The sequence below is a fragment of the Sturnus vulgaris genome, chromosome 16, assembly GCF_052056855.1.
Source record: "Sturnus vulgaris isolate bStuVul1 chromosome 16, bStuVul1.hap1, whole genome shotgun sequence".
Lineage (NCBI taxonomy): Eukaryota > Metazoa > Chordata > Aves > Passeriformes > Sturnidae > Sturnus > Sturnus vulgaris.
The window spans coordinates 3829098-3849115 of record NC_142258.1 but is presented as its reverse complement, the minus strand read 5'-3'; the positions used below and the strand labels follow the sequence as shown (position 1 = coordinate 3849115).

The following is a 20018-nucleotide window of genomic DNA, read 5'->3' as shown; positions in this document are numbered from 1 at the left end:
AATGGAACGTTGAGAAATGATCCATACAATGGGACTGGCTAATTTCTTCACTTTTGTAAATTTAAGTCACTCAAGATGATGTTATCATTTTTTTGAAGTGGGTTTATATTGTTTGAATTACTATGAAAACCAGTTCAACCTCAGTATGGTATTAAGGAAAACATCAAACTTTCTTGGTGTAGTGAATTTCATATACATTATCTTCCTCCCATGAAATACTTTCACACTTTTGTTGACCACTGTCGTGAAGAAGGTATTTTAGCTGGAAATTCCTAAGAAGTATAACTTATTTATCAGGGATGTAGCAGCAATTAGAAGCTTCCCTTTGGTGTAGACAGAGCACAGGCAGCCAGGAGCATTCCTCAGTTTTTCCAGAGTGTGGCTTGGGCAGGGCTGGGAATGGAAGAGGGGGATGTGATCCCCTCATTGCCCTGGTTTCGTGGTGCTCCATCCAGCTGCAAACAGCTGGAGCACTACATGGGGAGATGCTCCAAGGGCTGGAGCCCCTCTGCTCTGGAAATAGGATGAGAGAGCTGGGGGTGCTCAGCCTGGAGAGGGGAGGGCTCCAGGGAGACCTTAGAGCCCCTTCCAGTGCCTAAAGGGGCTCCAAGAAAGATGGAGGAAAATTGACAGAGGGCAGGGTTAGATCAGACATTAGAGTTGCTTATTTTTAATTGGTTTGGAAATAGCATTAAGTTTATGCTTAACTTAAATCTCCTTCCAACTCCTACACTTTTCTTCTCCACAACTTTACTTCTCCTAACTAAGCAGTTCTTGCTGGCTGTTGTCAGTTCATTTTGTGGACCTGTCTGTCTCAACTCTACCCACTGAAGGGCCACGTCATGTCTCTTTTATTGATTCTGGGGTCCCCTGAGACATGCTCACCCTGGTAATTCAGCAGCAAACATCCTGTACCTCCATCAGAGTTTGCCCAGAACAAGCTGTTTCTGTTTTATTAAGCTTTATTAAGCTGCATGGTTTTGCTGATCCACAGCTTGGACACTTCAAACAGGCGTCACGGTGATGCTGCCAGAACTGGACTTGACAGGTATTTTTCAACCTGTCTGGTGTTAGCTTGGTTTTCAGGATCATTCCAGACAGCTGTTGTAGCAAAAATTACGCTGCAACACAGGCCAGTGCCTAGAGAATCCATATTTCAGGTGTAACAGTGTTAGGTGTGCATTCAAACTTGTTAAAACTCTTCTTGACTGTAACTACATTTAAAAATGGTTTCAGCCCAGTTACAAGCCCCAGAGGGAGCAGGGCTTTGCTGTCTCGCTCCTTCAGGGCAGCACACACTACCTGCTCCCCGAGTTCTTGCTAGCCTCCAGAATAAATGGTGAATTAATCTTGTGTGACTGAGAGAAACTTATGGTACATGAAATTTAGAATGCTGTCCAGACCCTTTCAGAGAGGCTTCCATCTCTTTCAGACCTCAGGCTTTAGAAAATTGAACCAAAGGAATATATGTTGTACCTCTGACAGAACTCCTGTTGTTAACTATTTCTCATCCTTTAATTTCTCCCAGTCGATAGCCTGGCTTTTTTGGGGAAAGCTGCTCTGAGGGATGTGGCACCTGTGCCACTGCGACAGTCACCTTCATCAACCTGGCCCTGACCTTGATCACACTCTTGTGTGAAACTTCTGCTCCAGCAAGGGCTGAATCCCTCCACCTGCATTACCCTCTCCTCCCTAACAGCAGTCCTTGAGGAAGCTTTCTCCTCAGGCAGGGAAGGGCATTCTCACCAACACGTAACCTGCTTGTCTGCTTCTTCACTCACAGTAATTGCTAAAGTTGTAATTTTAAATCTGACTGGTGGTATCAGAAGGCCAACTACATGGTGTTATGTGGGTCAGGACCTGCAAATCCCAGCATCTTAATTTGACCTTTGGCAATTGACTCTGTGCTGCTTTATTCCCCATCCTTTCTCCTTAATTGCAGCTGCAGCCGTGTCTGGCTGCTATTATAAGAACTGAATTAGAAAAATGGAAGAAGTTATTCCGTGGTGCTTTGGCTCTCAAAGTAGCTGTTTAACCCTGTGATTTTGTTAGAGCCATGCATGAAATCTATGCCTCTGATGTCTCTTCTGTCATATGTACTTATAATGCTGAGAAAGAACACTCTCAAAATGATGATAAAGGGAAAGCTTCAGAACTGTGATAATTTTGACACATCATTACTATGATTGACACGATAAATAAGTCAGGTCATAAGGAATAATGCAGTTCTAAATCCCCAACCACATAAGCTTGCTGAGTGGGAAAAAAGGGTCTATTAAATTTTCTGTATAGAGATTGCAGTCAGTGGTGCATAAACAATACATTCTATAGCAACCTGTTCATTGCTCAAGTTGTTATTGGCAGGCAGTGTGACATCTCCACAGTCATTAAAAGCAGCTATCACTATTAATCTCCAGTCTCAAGGCAGACAGGTTTAACCTGAAGCTGATCATCAAATAATGGTAACAGATATTTGTGCTTTGGTGAACGTTCCCTTTCATCTTTGGATGCCTTTCCTGTAATGTAAGGGGAAGGGTTGAGGATTGTCACCTTATTATAAAAGTTAGGAAGTTAATAATGTGTCTTTTAAACTGGTTTCCTCCCTCAAACCAAGGGTATTTGTGAAGGGAAGGAGATTTTACAAAACTTAGCAGATCATTCTATGCATCCTCAGCGTTTGGGGTATTTCTTACTCTAATTTTCAATAAATAATCCTTGGTTTCATAAAAACCTCATCCTTGAGCTGTCCAATGTTCCTCCATTAGAAGGAAAGGCTTTTTTAAACTGGTGAATCGAGTCTTTAAGGTGATGTCAAAGAGTGATGTACTAATTAATAATGTATTTATGTTCCCCTTTTCCTCCTGGTGACCCGGGGAATTTATCCCACCCTGCAGGTACAGGAGCAATTGGGAAGGGCAGCTGTAAGGATGAATTCAGCAAGTTCCTTCCTTAGAAAGTAGCCCTTGAAAGAACTGAAATAATCAAAATATTTTGACTCGCGTTCTTTTTTGCTTCCCCTTACTCAAGGAAAATTGTGTTTCCCTCTGGGAAAAATACAGGAATCTGTCACCACAGACAAATGGGAAACTGTGATTCATAAAGGTTAAGGGGGAAAATTCAATTTATTTTTCATTCTTCATAAAGAGAAAGTCATATCCCTTCTCAAATATCCCTTAACATCCTCACAGAAATAGGATGATATTTGTCATTTAGGCTCTCTGAGTACTCTTGTCCCAGTTCCAACTTTTGGTTGTGGTGATCAAGTGATCAGGGCAAAACAAACTCATCCCGAGTTACACCTTCAGAAACCATTTTTACATGCAAATACAAAAATTTCATTCCTGCCCTGGAGACTTCCCTGCTATAAATGATCTTCAGAGCATCCAGTGTCACCGAGACACGGAGCCCCAGAGGTGGGGACAGCCCTGCCCTGTTGTACCCCGTGTGCTCATCCACTCAAAGGATGAGCAAAGCAAGAGCAGCTGGACCCAGCCTCTCCTTAAACTGCTCTGCTCTGTAGTCTGGCATCAGTCACAATGATGGCCATAGGCTGGAAATCAGTTTAAATTAACAATTCAGCTCACCCCAAAAAGGGCCATAGTCCCACCCTGTCTGAGGAGGAGTGTCCAGTCATGGACAGTGACAGGGTGGGTGTGAGCACAGCCCAGCAGCCCTGGCAGGGAGCAGGCTCTGGGGTTAAGGTGCAGCTGCTCTGCACTGGGTGAAGGGCTGGGGTGAGGTTTCTCAAAGCTCCTTCTCACAGAACGGTTTGGGATGATCTACTTCAAGATCACCCAGTGCCACCCCCTGCCATGGCAGGGACACCTTTCACTATCCCAGGTTGCTCCAAGCCCCTCCAACCTGGCCTTGGACACTGTCAGGGATGTCACAGCTTCTCTGTGCCAGGCCCTCCCCACCCTCACAGGGAAGGATTTCTTTCTAATTTATAATCTAAATCCACCCTCCTGCAGCTTAAAGAGCAGCCAGAAATTGACTTAGAGAGTAAAACACTGACCATGTTTGCATCCAGAGGAGATTGGGAAGGCAAAGATGCTGTTGGTTTGAATTTTGGAAGGACTCAGGGGAATGAGAGGATCATCCCCCTGCCCAGGCTCCTTTCCTGGCTGGTTCCCTGACACTTCACACCCACTGAACCCATCCTCTGCAATGCTTCAGATTCGCTTTCATCTCGGCCTTTTTAACTTCTAAATTTGTTGGATTATGTGCATTTGGTCTCTGAAGAGGGGCAGAGGAAAGATATGGTAGAACATGACTGTGGAGAAGGAGGGGCAGGAAAGCAGGTTTTTAACACTGGGATGGAACCTGCTGTGTGAATGGCCCTAGCATATGTTTTGATCTGAGGTTTAGGCATTCATTTCTAACGCTTTGTACCAGCTCAAGCTCAGTTAAATTGGTGTGGTGACAATAACTCTGAGAAATGCAAATTGCCTGGTTTGCTCTTCCCTGTGGTACAACCTGGGAGAATACTCTGCTTTCCCCCCTCTCTGGTCTGCTGTTGACCAAAGATACTGTAAATAACTGTCCAGCAGCAGAATTAAATTTAGAACACCACATCCCATTAAGGAATTTTCCAACTGAGAACTGGCCTGAAAAGGAACTGTAAGAAAGGGGGACAGCTTCAGAGCCTGCGAGATCCCCATGGAGTTGTATCTTCTTGCAGTTGAAGACTATAAAGAAAAGAAAAAAAATCTTCCCATCTTGTATTTGAGTGTAACCTAATGTGTTAAAAGGTTGTAATAAACAGGTCAGATGCACCTGGTGCAGCCTCATTTCAGTAATGTTTGTCCTCGCCTCATTTTCACCTCACATAAAATGGAGATAATGGTTCCTCCATCTTCTCTAGAGGTCTCTGGTGTGCTGGGAGAAGCAGTTATTATTTTTCAAGAGCACTTTCTACTCCTTCTGCTTTCCAGTGGTAATAAGTTGTACTTTTTAATGGTAGGAGTAAAGGATTTATACAGAAATAAATCAGCTTTTTGAAATTTTCCACTTTCCCTCTTTGCTGGGTTTTACACATTATGCATTTGTATGCATAGAGAGGAACCAGAAACAGCAGAAAATTGTTAGCAGTTAAAAACATTTGTTTAAAAGCATTTTTTGTGACTGTGGTTCTCCTACATGAAAAAAAAGAAACAGATTCATTTGCAATGTATTATTTTTTCTTGTCCTTTACATTGGCTATTGCTATTAATTATTATGAGTGGTGTTTGTGATTGACTATAAAATGCACAATTTTATGTCCACCCTGCCTGTGTTGAGGGGAAGGTTCAACCATTTGCCACTTTCAAAGTGAGTAGACAACAATGATATGAAGAAGCTTCTCAATGCCTCTCAGAAATTTGGTCATTTTTGTCCTGCCTATGCTTGCACACTTAAAATTTGTGACCAGACAGAAATTTGGAAATGCAGAGAAACACTTAAAAGCCCACATTTTCAGAAGCAGAAACCCAGTGCAATATCCATGTTTTGGGCAATAAATGGCTTTATTCAATGTATGAAATGCTCAGGAGGGATGTCTGAAGTCTCTGTCCTGTGTGTGGGACATGGGGCAGCTGTAGCCAGAGCCCAGAGCACCCCAGGTTATGAACCCTGGGACCAGGGCTGCTCTGCCCTCCTCACTTTGGGAGCTGCTCCCTTGTCCCAGCTCCCTTCCCAGCCCCTAATCCTGGGGTGCAGTAGATGCTTGAGTGAGAAGAGCTTTATTTGCACCTTGCAGTGGGCTCTGTTACAGAGTGGCATTAAAGCATTTTGCTGAAATACCAAGTGATCCTTTTCTTTTTCAGAAGTGCTAAGTGAAAACACATTGATTTTTATTTTCTTTCAGCAACTTCAATAGCTCAAGATTATTACTATTTTTAAGAGTGATAGAGAAATGTCAAAAATGCTTCATCTGTACTTTTATTTTTATATATCACCAGGCTTTGTGTTTTTCAGGGATTTTTTGTTTGAAGTTGCAGACTTTGGGAACAGGACAGAGAGATTATGGTTTATTTCAAAAAGCTGCTTCTATTTCTGAGTCCTCTCAGAGATTTCGTGGTTCAGTGGGTAACACATTTTATTGTCTTAAATTCAGTCTATGCTGCAAAATTCTTTTGCTCCTGAATAGCCAAATGGTCTGGCACACATTAATCTCTTATCTATAATAACATTTTTTGAAAGGAAGGAGGGGAGGGAGATGGAGCAGCTCGTGACACTCCGTAGGGTGCTGGCAGTAGCCTGCAGAGAGGCCAGCACCAGCTTTTGACACTGCACATGCTTTATTCATTCAGTATTTCCTCCCACTGACGGTGAGTGTGGATGCACTGAGTTTTCACAACTAATCCCACAGCCAAAAAACCTGGAGAGAAGTCATCACTGAGCAGGAGGTGGCAACAGCAGGTTGGTGCTGCAGGTGTTTGGGCATCCCCATCAGCATCCAGGACCCAGGTGCTGGCTGCAGCCAGCTCTTCCAGCCTGCCTTGGAGTAATTTCAGTGTCCTCTGGATGCATTTTATGGGTGTGTTGAAGTGATTCATCCTTCCTCGTTCTGTGTAAGCACTTTGAGGAGATGAGTGTGTAGGAGAGAAAGCGAGTGACAGGTTTTGGGTTTCGAGTGGACCCTGCGATGTTTGGTTTCTGGCTTAGCTGCTCTGACAGCTGATAGTTCTGCTCTGACACAGCCCATCACCATCTGCAGAGCACAATCGTATTGTTCAGGGTTATTTTTGGGGCAAATCTGAATAAAATGGGTTAATTAAGTCGAAACAATGCAGTTGTGTTCTGCCTAATGACACGTTGCCAATTTATTTCAAACTGACAACTCAAGGACGTTTTGGGAAGTGACAAAGAGTGTTTAGAGTGTTTCTAAACCTAGGGGGGAATTGATTCTTTTTTAAAACAAAATGAAATAAACGTTACTTGTGCCTCAACAATATAGAAATTCATGTCTCAGACGATGGTGCATTTTCTAATGTGCCACTTTATCTTTCATTTATTCCCCCTAATTTTCCTTATTAACTGTAATTCTGTTGTGACATCCGAGTGTCATATTATAATGATGAAAATTTCAAATAAGAAGCAGCATGAAATGCGAAGTTTTAGATGAGCTGGGAGTCAAGAGCACCCTGTGGAAATAAGCTTGTGGTTTTTATCACAGCAGTGAGTCCCTGTCATATTCAGGGGAGGCTGTTTACCATCCACACAGCCAAAAACTGTGACCAACCCTCATCTGAGAGGGCAGGAAGTCAATGCAAGATTGAGCAGATATCACACTCTTCAACTCTTGACTGGGCACAGCAACAGGAGATCCTAAATACATTAATGCAAAGAGCATTTGTACAGGCCAAGCAAGGTACAACCAACAGTTTGTTTTTAACAATGCTGGCACTACCCAGACTGCAGAAACACCAACAAAGAGCCTGGAGTAATAACTTCCCTTTAGATTGCTTTTTACAGGACTTGCAGCATTCTCTGAGCAGCATTTATGTACTGGGTATAAATAGGCAAGTCCAAGACTCCATTCCACATCCCAAGAAAGAGAGAGGCTGGTTTATTCTCTCTTCAGAAAATTAAATGCTTATCCATCTGTAGAATTATTTTTGAATGGATAAGTTTGTAGACTTTCTTTAGCTGGGTTATTGTTTGCTCTTTTGGAACATTCTTTGCTTTCAGAGTTGTTTTGTTCTTGTGACAGAGGAAATGCAGCAATGTGTATTTTTCTCCCTGCTGAGGTCTGAGGCAACCTTATAATATAAAATAACCTAAGATTGATAATCACAAAGACTGCAAAGGGGAAGATGCACTTTATTTAGGGAAAAAAAAAAAAATCTGTGCTAGAAAGGGGAAACAAAGTTCTTTCTTTTGTAAGAAAAATATTTCTTTGGATTCTGAGCTCTGCTGCGTGCATGGCTTTGTCCTGGTTTTTAAAATTTTATTTTACAGTACTCTAAATATTATAAATTAAATTTTATTTGGTTCTGAATGTCTGTGAGCTGAACAACTCTACTTTTATCAAGAATTGTTTCATTTTATAGAAGACAGTGGAGGAGTAGCATGATATGGTCAGGGGGATGGAGAACTTTAGACCATATGGAGTGGACCTGAGGCCCCTGATAACCTATTTCTCAAAATATTATTTTGACAAGTCATTCCATATGTTTGGTTGAGTTAGCTGCTGGAAGAAGGCTGTGGGGTATCTTCTTGTTTTTCTGATCTGTTCTTTTTATGTAAAGACTTGGAAATAGCAGACCTTTGAGAGCAAGGTAGCAATCTGGATCCCAAAACATGTTTCTTAGATGTGTGTGTGTGTGTGTATAAAAATATAAAAATAGAATGTAGTCAGAGTTGACCTTGAGCTTAAAATGCTGCTCAGTGAGTGCATGTAGGTTTGAAGAGTTAAGTTCAACAAGGCAAACCAAGAATGCCTGTTTATTTCAGTGTTATCCTCTCTGTAGAACTGCTCTCCTTTGAGCCTTCATGAGCTGTGCCCAGCCTGTGGTGTCTGGGATCCGAGGACAGGCTGTTAAATTTGGCAGGGTTTTTTTTATTTCTTTTAAAGTTCAAATTATGTTTATATGTGGCACGTTTTAATCTCAGTTCTTAGAGTGGATTTTCTGGAGAAAGCTTTGACCCACACTTTGCTTATTCACCACCTGCAAAAATGCTCTTGCATGGCTTTTGTTGTGAATGATGCTAATATAGTTACAATTTAATTAGCACAAATCATATTTATCACACTTTGGTTGAGTGTTTTTTAAGACTATGGGAATGGGGCCCAGGTGGTGGCCTGGACACGTGTCCCAAATATCTGTGACACAAAATCCCCTCCCTTCATTGTGAAGGGCAGATAAACTATGGAACTCTTTTAAACTAAAAGAGATTTAGATTATACAGGAACTTAGAAGGAAACTCTTCTCTGTGAGGCTGGGGGAGCCCTGGCACAGATTCCCAGAGAAGCTGTGGCTGCCCCTGGATCCCTGGAAGTTTCCAAGGCCAGGTTGGACAGGGCTTGGAGCAATCTGGGATAGTGGAAGGTGGCCCTGAACTGGATGAGTTTTAAGGTCCCTTCCAACCCAAACCATTCTGTGATCAGTCTGTGTATGCAAGTCTCTGCTTCCCATGTAATGCCCCACAATATCAGGTTCATTTAAAAAACTGCTGCAGAGAAATAGATCTTGGGAACTCACATGTGATCAATTGTACATATCTGCTTTATGCTCTACGAAGCGTATTTAATCTAAAATCTTCCCTCTGAAAATAGTGCTTCTATTATTGTTGTCATAAAATAAATTGTTGAAGGTATTTCTTAAAGAATTTCCCCCAAAGTCACTGCAAATGCTTTTCTTTATTTAAGTTCAGTGAAGGATAGATGAGATTTTCTTCTTTAGTTGTTACCACCCTTTCATTTCTAAGTAAGAGTTAAAACTTCTTATAAGTAAGAAAAAGCAAAAGTAGACTGTCAGTTGTGTGATTTAATTTGTGCCAAAGTAAGGAGTTAAGGAATGCATTTATAAAAAAAACCCAACATGAAGCCATATGCAAAGACATATTTGTAAATAGAAGGCAGCATTTTATTATCTCCCATTTCTCTCTCTTTGCTGCTGCTTGACATTAAACCAGGATCTGCTGGTGAGAATTGCAGCCCCTGAAATGACAGCAGCTCTCTGATCCCTGTGACACAGCCATGTCCCCAGCTCAGCTTTCCTCCTTCATTTCTCCTCTCAGCTCATCTCACCACTGAATATGCATTTCTGGACATGATTATTAAGTAACAGTTTTGGTTTATTTAGCATACAGCTACTGATGCGTGGTTTATTAACTTATATTTCCCATTATTAAGAAAGCAAATTATAAATATCCAGGTATGTGAAGCACCGAGGCTGCAAAGCCTCAAAATTTTGGGTTTTGTCCTTAGGAGAAAGTGAGTCTTGCCTTGTGCTGCAGAAACCCTGCAACCCCTGCCAGGCCCCTCAAACCTGCTTCTTCCTGCCAAATGAGGGTCTGTTTATGGTTAAAAGGATGCTTCTCGTGCAATGCACTAAAGTACATCATAAAAATATACAGCCTCTTAAAAGTAATTCCTGCTAATGAGTTATTTTTAAGTCTTCTTAAACATAGCCGTGTTTTGGGAGAGATTTGAGGTTGTTCAGCCTGGAGAAGACTCTGGGGAGACATTGGAGCATCTTCCCGTGCCTAAAAGGGTTCCAGGAGAGCTGAGAAGGGACTTTGCACAAGGGCTGGAGTGCCAGGACAAGGGGGAATGGCTCTAAACTACCAGAGGGCAGGCACAGATGGAATATTGGGGAGAAATTCTTCTCTGTGAGGGTGGGGAGGCCCTGGCACAGGGTGCCCAGAGCAGCTGAGGCTGCCCCTGGATCCCTGGCAGTGCCCAAGACCAGGCTGGACAGGGCTTGGAGCAGCCTGGGACAGTGGAAGCTGTCCCTGGCCATGGCAGGGGTGGCACAGGATGGCTTTAAGGCCTCTCCCCACCCAAACCATTCTGGGATTCTGTGATTCCATGGGAAGCCAAAGGCTCTGGGCCCTGGCTGCAGTGCAGCTGCTCTGCCTTTCTGCCTCCTGCATCCCTTTGAAGATGACTCTGAGGCTAATAGATTCCACTGCCAGACCATGGATATTTTTCCCCCTTTTAACTGCTGTTGAATAAGATTACACACTCTATCCACTTATTTAGCTGGTATTAAAGCGATCTGGTGAATTGAAAAGCCACCTGAGTGTTCTTTAGCTGGAATAGCTTGAGGCTATATATTTTTTCATGTTAAAAGCTCTAATGATGGTCTGGATGATAAGTTTCCAGGCAGAAAGAAGCCCCTCACTGTGCATGGGGGAAGGTCAGGTCAGTGACAGAGACTGAACTTCCAAATTGCTCTTTCTGCACGGGGAGTTGTGAGAAGGGAATTTCAGAGTGTTTGAGCAGAAATTTGGTCTGCTTTTGAATTTAGCTGTGGATTCACAGGGAGCTGTGTAACTAAGCAGTGGTTTAATTTCCTCAAAACTACATGGGACAATGCTAGAAACCTATTTCTGAAGGAGTCCTGTAATATAAAGTGGGTCTGTAGGCCTCAGGAAGTAGAAAAAAAGAATTCACCCCCCAAATAGCAGTTGCTAGGTCACTCGCACTTAATGGTCTGTAGAAAGAGAGGAAAATCAAGAAAAAAGCCCCATCTCCCATCGCTGTCCCTGTCTTCAGAACAAAACTGGTGAAAGACAGGCTGGAGAGACTGTGTCACCATGGCCATCCTGGCCTTGCTGCCTCTCCTGGGGCACTTTGTTGGTTACAGAAATACATTTTCCATCTTTAAATTAACTGTATTTAGGCCCCAGCCTCTCATTGTGCCCAGGAATAGACCTAAGAACTCTCTGTAAGGTTTTAGACCTTTTCAACCTGTGTTTTAGACTCAGTTTTATCCAATAAAATATATAAATCTCCCCTTTACTGGACTATCTACACACAAAGGGGTATAAATCGTCTTGTGGCTAGAGCTGAGTTCTCCATTAATCTTTCTCTAGGGCTAAAACTAACAGCACTTGCAGTGTGTGTGAAAGCCCTTACAAAGAGGGGGAAAAAAGCTGTTTAAAACGTGGCTGTTATTTGTTTAAACATTTGGAGGCATTTATAGAGTGATGCTGGCTTGGATTTTTACCCTTGCTCCTCGTCTTTTGTGTGTGTGTTTTTAGTGAATCCTTGCAGGCAAGAAAAGTTTTGCTTGTTTCACTCAGTAAAATGAAGACTGTGAAAGAATAGGATTGTTTTCTGTACATGCTTTAGGATGTAAACATCTCAGAGGGAGAGAGAGCAGCTCTTCAAACTACAAAGGACAACTCTGGCAGAAGAACTAATGGAGTGCATTGGCCATTTAAGCTGGAAATGAGGAGTGTTTGTAGCAGATTGAACAGAAAAGCTTTAGGAAGCTTTCCAACCAAAAAAAAAAAAAAGATCTGGACTGGCAAAATTATCCCTTGTATGGGTTAATTTCTGTGGGTAGCTTTGGTTTTCGAAGTCAAATGCATCAGAAGTGTCATTATGACATATTCAGACAATTCCACAGGCCCAGGAGGGATGGATGGAAAAGGAGAGAGAAGAGGTTCTCAGCCCTTATGACATGGGGAACTCAGACAAAATGAATTTATTGCAAGGCTTCCTCAACAGGTGCTGATGAAATATTTTCTAATTGTTCCTTTACCATATTTCTCTTATTGTTCTGAGTTGTATTATTTTATTCACCTATTTTTCTTTTCTTAATTTTTTTTTTTTACATTTTCCTTGCAATGGAAATGCAGCCTGTGTTTGTTGTGATGTGGACAAAGCTTAGTCACAGTGACAAGAGTGTAATGAGTCAATAAATACAACCAACCTAGATCATTCACTTGCTTTGCTTGTGTTTTGTAAATCTTTTTCATATCTGGTGTTTTATTCATATGTCGTGATGTCTGATGTCTGGTTCAAGACGAGGGCTGGATATATAAGAATTCACTTGCTGTGATTAATTCCAACAACTAGGCTGTTTCTTCCCTATAAATTTGATCCACAAAATTTAGTTTTTATGTTGCACCTTATTTACTTTTTTAGTCTGGGTTCTCAAAAGTTAAATAAATTATGTTAATTCTTACATTTTTGAGAAGTCTGAAGACATTCTTGGGTACTGAAAAGTCATCATTCTTGATACACCAACTCTTCACCATTACTTCGCTAATTATTTTATAACTATGTTGGCTCAAAAAAAACCCATCTGGAGTTTTTATGTTCTTCATCAAATTAAACAAATGTGACCAAGAAGCCTGATGGAAAAGTCTGTTATTTTTCTTTATGCCTAGAAATCAGAGCAGAGACCTGTGCAGTGAGAGCAGCATCCTATTTCCCTTTTCTTGAAAATAAATAGTCCTTGCTAGAATCAAAGTGGGAAACTGAAACAGTAACTTTGATTATCTTAATTCTCTTTTATTGTATCAGCTCTTAATAATCACTCTAATTAGCAGGGAACCAATAGACATGGTTTGGGACAGAGGTTTATGATTGACAACACACTTTCTTTTCATTATTTGCATAATGTTTCTCTCTGGTGCCTGCAGGTGGTTGTCAGCATTTGCTTTTCTGTTGATCAGGCTCCAATTCCTGTTGTGCATCTTTTGCTCTGAAGGGAAAGGGAAATTAATCTATTATTGATCAGGATCCAATTCCTGTTGTGTGTCTTGTACTGGAGAGGGAAAGGGGCATTAATCCACTCTGGGTTCATAATTCAAACCATCTGCAGGCTGTACCTGGCAACAGGGAGTGTGTTCCATTAGGTAGTTTGTGTTTGTAAGGTTGATTTGGTTTTTTTTTTCTCCCCCTCAAGCAATCTTGAGATACCCTGTGATTGTCATTTCTCTTCTTTTCTCACATTCTGTGTCCCAGGCAGAGACTGAACATTCCTGGTGCCATAATGTTGTACTATATGTAATATTTTTGCTGTTTGTGTTGGACTCTTATCTCCTATCCTGCATTTTTCTAATAGAGGTGTCCATAATTTGATAAAATGAAGTTTTGCATGTATCTTGCATAGTAATTACCAAGGCATTTCTGCATCCTGTGCAAGCCTGGAAGTCTGTGAGAAGTTTAGGGTGAAATTTTTCTAATCTTTTTCTCCCAGGATAACTTATAAATTGTTTCAAAGTTCTGTTTAAGTACTCAATTTCTCTATTAGCTTGAGGGTAGGGTACTGGTGTTCCCTTCTGTGAAGAGTTTTTCTCACATAGACAAATTTCATGATATGAATAAGTGAATTTATTTTTGGGTACTGGTTCCTGTGGGATCCCTTTTTCAGTGCAAGCTGGGCGTGGAGCAGTAATTGCAGTAATTTACAGTAAGGGTAGGGATGAGGTGCAGCCAGGCTCTTGATTATTTGGACATTCCTCCCCCTCCTCGTGGTCGTGGTCACCTTGTTTGGACTAAGCTTCCTCAGAGAGTTGGGACCTGTAAGAAAGCCTCAAAAATAAACCTTATCATTGTGCTCAAGTCTGAACTCAAACTTTTCCTTCTTTTCAGGAGATGAACAGTTTCTCTCCGTTTCTGTTGAGGCTGGCTTACCTCATAACTCTGTCACATTAATTTGAGCACCCATTGAAGTAATACACTTAATATTCTGCACTGCAAATACAGACATAGATAAACTTTGCATGTCATAATGTAAAATCTGGGGAAGAACTTAATGTTTATGCATTTCTGAAGGGAAAAGAAACGATTGTGTCTCCAGTCATCTGGCCTGGGTGAGATTTCAGTTCTGTTGGGAAAATTAAGCACCTGAGGTGGCTTTGATAAAGTCTGTGATCTTTATAAACTGTAAATTACAATATTTAAAATTCCCTGTACCTTGCATGTCAATATATGTACAGAGATAAAAAATACTGTCTTTTAAGAGATGATAGGGCAGTGTACATAATTATTGTATTTAAATAACAGATTAAAATTCTGCAGCTCATCAGTACTAAAAAAAAAAAATCAGTGTTCGAGAGGCCTTGGGTGGGTTTCATTCCTGATCAGGCAGGAGGAGGGAGGGGGAAGTTCAGCAGGCTCGGTGATGTGCAGCCATTCACAGCCACAGGTGATAAAAACAAATAGACCATGCAAAAGCTGTTCACTCTTTCTTCTTCTCTCTCCTCTCAATTTATCTCTGCTTTGTGGGGGATTGCCAGATTCCTAAATTCCACAGTCTGGAGAGGAGTTTATGTTCAAAGAGATCGAAAAAACCCAGTTCATCCCTTTCCATTTTCTTTTGTCTCATTTTTTTTTTCTCTTTTTCTGGCTCTTAAAAAAAAAAAAAAAAAGCCCAAACAAAAAAAACCCACCAAAGTTTAATACAGAAAACATAATATCGATGCCAATTTACTTTAATATCTGCAAGTGGCAGCAGTTCAACTGTTCCATGAGCAGCTGAGGATGGCAACCACTGGAGGGTTGGAGGACAAACTCCCTCCTAAGTCTGTGGTGTCCCCCCAGTCCTGCTTCAAAAACTGTTTGGGGTCAGTCCTGAAGGCCCTGCAGGTCCTGGGCCCTTGTAGGTGCTGGTGGTGGCTCAGGCAGTGATAAATGAGAACGTTTAGAAACAAAGAGGAGATTGGAAATGCTGGGAGAGCAGTGGCAAAAATGGATAGAAAGGAAAATAAAGCAGTGTGAGCTCTCTTTTGGAGAACAGTCCTTGTTGGATTAGGACTCTTGCCTGTGGCAGTCCTTCTGTCCAGTCATCTATTAGGGGCTAAAATCAGATTAAGAGCACATCCCTTAAGTGTTTTTCCGTGTCACTCACCCTTGTCTCTGCAGCTTCCCACGGGTTCCCCCCAGTTAGTGAGGCATCCCCTGGCTCCAGTTCTGGGGTCTGTGTTTTCCCCTAATGTTGCTTTGCTTTCTTAGCTGAGAGGAGGGTTCAGAAAGCAGACAGAAAGGAAAGGAGGCCTTTTCTTTCCAAAAAGGTAGAATATAGCTGAGAGTGGTGGTTCCCTATTAGTGGATTCATCTCACTGTAGCTCTGTTCCCATATGCATTTGTGTTACTTTCCCATTTCAGTTTAATTAATATTTCCTTCAGAGGAGCTGAGGTTCAGTCATTAAATTAAAGGACACATCAGAAACTGAGCAGTCCTGAAACACTGGGAAATTTCTTTAGGGGATCATGGGATGAAAAAGGGGGGGGAATGGCCAGAGATGAATGCAGAGAAACTGAGGGAGGGGAGGAGGAGAAGGAAGAGGTGGTGAAAAGCCAGAAACAGCAAAGTGCTAGAAAGCTCAGGCAACAAAAAGTCTGATGAAGTAAAAAAAAAAAAAAAAAAAAAAAAAAGAACAGTGAAAAGGAGAAAAATTCAATTGTTTTCGACAAAGTATTTTAAAAGAAAATGTCTTGTTTGCTAACAATGACATTCTGCATTGGATTTTTGTGTAACATCAGTCAAGTAAAATCACATCTGTGTGGTGCATGTGGAAGCAGGAGAAGGATAGAGTGGCTTTATTGACAGGCAGGATGAGAAACTTGGGAAGTCTGGGTAGTTGTTCATTATCTGATTATTTGCAATAATTTTCTGCTTTCCCCAGCCTGATGGAAAGCTGATCAACCACATCCCATCATCCAAACAAAATCCCAGGCTTGCTTATCTCCATTAGGATCTTGGCTACTCTGATACCCCAACCTGTGGATTTCCTACAAAAGGGTGAAGTTATTAAAGGCACACATCCCAAGTTACAGCCCTATTGAGATTTTTACTCTAAAGTTAAGCTAAGATCCACTTTTGGTGTTTCAGTTAGCCATAAAACAAAGCTGCAAACTGCCCTCTGCCAAGGGAGCCCTGGGAATGTCCCTGTGGAGGCTGATTTGGCAAGATTGAGGCCAGAGTGAGTTATGGGAAGGGGTTTCTTGGTGCTGCAAAGGGAAACTTGAGCTGCCTTTGAATATAAAATAGGAATATTTGTGCTGCCTTTGTACCGTTTAGGTGATACTTGGAAATTTTGTTGTTTTCTCCATATGCTTGTTATGTCTGTAGCTGATCTTTGTAGGTGTATTCCTGGGAATCCAAGTTCTGACCATTTTGATGAGCCCTCTGTCCCACACCAATATCAGTACACTCAAAACCTTTAGCAGGAGCCTGATTTTAATAATTTATTTTAGAGATGGTACAAAATAACAACAAACACATCGTTTATTTAGATTTTTTGTTACAGTCACTGAGAAATCTCTGCCTTTTCCTGGTTGCAGGATGGGGAATGTGCACTTTTATTTCCTTTCTTATCTGCTGGGTGCACACAGGGTCACTCCTGTGGGGTGATGGGGGTCACAACAAAGCTGACTTCTCCTCTTTGTCTGGTTTTAGTGGGGAGCTGAGAAGTCAAACAAGTGGTTTTCCTCTCTTCCAGATGGAGATAAGAAATGATTACTGCCTAATTAGTCACTGGTTTGTTGATCTTTTAGCATTCACTGTTGTAAACCTTCATCTGGGGCAGAAGTGGTGGGGAGCAGTGATGCTGAGGTTATTTCTTCTCATCAGTAACAAGCTTCTAATCTGATCAGCTCTTGTTTTCTGGGTTTTTTTGTTTGTTTGGTTGGTTGGTTAGTTTTTGTTTTCTTTTTTTTTTTTTTAATTACTATCTGGAAAATTTCTGCTATGAATACCCATAAGACCAGCATGGAAATCTTAGAAAATTGATTTGCTACCTGATGGCATGGTATTTCCAGGAATGTTGATAGGGAAGTGTAAAACCTACTAACAGCTTGTGTTTTGAGATCCTGTGTGTGTTTCATAGAGATGCTGTGTCAGGTTGACAGAGCATATTTTGGGGAAGAAATAAATATCTGCTTACACTCTAAGTACTATTCTTGAATGCTTGAATTTATTCAGAAGTGTGGGTGGTATTCTTTAAATTTTAAAACGATGCTCCACGCTTCCCTCTCCTGTACTACACTAACTGCTGTCAATTACAAAAACATCCAAAGGTAAAAGATTTTTCATTGAGGAATCTGAGCCCCATGACCAAAGCCTTTGTCTATCCAACAAGTGAAATCCAATGTCAAATGGCTTTTGGCATGCTGGCTATGATCTAAGCAAAAACTCTTCTGACTATTTTCTGTTCTTTAGGGAAATACCTTAAATTTTAGGGTCCATATCTCGAATTTCCCAATTTCCCATGCTGCTTAATGGGCATGGACCAGGCTCCTGTGCAGAAAACATTTGATGAACGGGCTCGTTTTTCCATCAGTTTAGTTTTATTTTCATTACTTCTCCCTGTAATTTGTTTATTGGTTTCCATATCTCTGAAAATTTTATTACTCTGTTATTCAAGCTAAAAAATAGCTAATTTTTCTTTCCCAAATGAGTTGCTTGAAGCAAAGTACCTGTGAATACATGGGTATTTTAATTCACTTACTAAATGCATACAGAGAAAATTTACAAGCTGCCTTTTTACCATTTTTTAAGTGTCTGCTGACTGTTGCATAAGCTAAATTATTTACAGTATGAAGCCTCACAAAAGAGTAACAGATTTGGGTTATTTACTTTCCTGATAAGAAAAGGGGATTGAAGTTGCTGTGATATGCTGCTTTGTTAATTTTGTATTTGTTCCCCAGTGTGTAAAATCTTTTTAAAGAACTAACATGAGCATTGGCAGACTCTTTTGAAATGGTGTGGAAGGGGTAAGATTAAACAAAACATGAAAAGGTCTTAAAAATATAAGTCAGCAAGTGTTTGATAAAAATAAAAGTGCTCAACAATAGAAAACCTTTAGGATGCTTAATTTATTTGCTTGTCTGTGAGAATATTGTGGGGTGGAGGGCAGGGGCATTGTGGGGTTTTGGTGATGGGTTTGTTGGAGCAGTGCAGGGAGCTGGAGGTGCAAACCTGTGGTGAGGCTGAAGGGTGACGTTTGCAGCAGTGGCATCCTCACTGTCACAGCCCTGGCTGTCACCGGGGCCTCACCAGGTGTGTCTGTGTCCCTGCAGGTGCCACCAGCCCCTCGGACAGCTCGGCTCCTGCCATGGTCATCCGCCCACACAACACCAGTGTGGTGTCAGGGAGCAGCGAGGCCACCCTGGAGTGCGTGGCCAGCGCCAGGTAAGGAAACCTGCACAGCTCTGCTGTCACTCTGTCCTTTCCAGACGATGTTGTTTTCATTTTTTTTATTGTTATTAATTTGGAGATTGAAGCGGGATGCTCGCTCTTGTGAGAAACCTTATGAGTGATCTTGTTTGTCCAACTTTACTGAATTAAATTTATTGATTTTTCTGGCCAAATGGGGGTACAGGCAGAGGTGCTTTCCCACCTGGTCCTCACACGGAAAGGCAAAGAAGTGCTGTTCAAGCAGCAGACATTATCTTAAGGAAAAAAATTATGGTGAGGGTTAATAATATTTCAGCTGTTGCCTATCAGCAGCAAAGGTGATGCTGTTGAACAGTTGATGCTTCCTAGTAAATAAATTTAGTGAGGATCTCCTATGAAGTAATTTTTCCAGGCGCTCTCATTTTGCAGTGATTATTGTTCAGCTGTTCATAATGCACTGTAATACAGAATTCACAACATTCCTCCTGTGTTTCCATCTAGTTGGCCTAGAATAGCATTGAATTTCAGTAGAAGTGAATAGTGGAAGTCCTTGGGTGATAAGACCAACTGATTTACTTTCCCCTCTGAGGGCAGAGATGTTCTTGATATGATTAATATTGTTTTGGTAATTGAGTTGTAATGAAAGCACTTCCCGTGCAGCTGATTCCCATAGCAGTATTTACTCCTTTTGCTTGGAGAAATCAAATTATTAGCACTTAAGTTCTATTGCTGTATCAATTAGCTCTACTTGCATAATGCCACTTGAGTAGTCTGTAGTCCTTGATGTGTAGAAGTTATACATGCATTTACTTTCTAGTGTGTTTTGGGGATAGAGGAAGACTTAAAGAAGTTTTATAATCTATAATATTAAATTCCTCATGTGTATAAATATATATATGCACACAGAGATTATTCTGTAATATATATGCTTTATGATTTTATTCTTGTATTTTTTTGCAGACCTCTTGAGAGGCTGAGTGTGACCTGGAAGAGAAATGGAATCCAGATCACCAGTGGCATCAGCAGCTTTGGGAGACGCCTCACCATCACCAACCCGACCTCTGCTGATGTGGGGATGTACTTCTGTGAAGCCAAACTCAGAGAGAGCACAGAGGAACCAGCAAGAGCAAAGGCTTTCCTTTCTATATTGGGTAATTCTCAAGGCAATGTGTTTTTTAGTAAAAAAGGCTCTGGGTTGTGGTATAATAGGAAATAAAATTGATATCTTAATATTTCATTGACCTTACATTTGAACCTTTCTTCAGAGAACAGAACAAAGGAGGTGAAGGAGGGCTATCTTCCAAATTAATTCAGCAGTTCTTCCCTGCTAATATAAATTCATCAAATAGATTTTTTTAAACACTGCTGTGATTGTAAATCCCCTGTGAAACTATACATTTAATGGGAATTTTGAGAAATACAGTAGTAAAATCTGTAATGGGCAGCTTC

At 41.2% G+C, this 20018-nt stretch overlaps 1 protein-coding gene across 1 annotated transcript in view; it reads left to right on the top strand.

Moving 5' to 3' along the window:
* Window positions 1–20018, top strand: part of SDK1 (sidekick cell adhesion molecule 1) — a 389602-nt gene that overhangs the window by 213174 nt on the left and 156410 nt on the right. The window contains exons 6-7 of the mRNA XM_014870500.2: window positions 18473–18584; window positions 19530–19720. Of these exons, the coding sequence (XP_014725986.2) occupies window positions 18473–18584; window positions 19530–19720 (303 nt within the window). The remainder of the gene's footprint in view (window positions 1–18472; window positions 18585–19529; window positions 19721–20018) is intronic.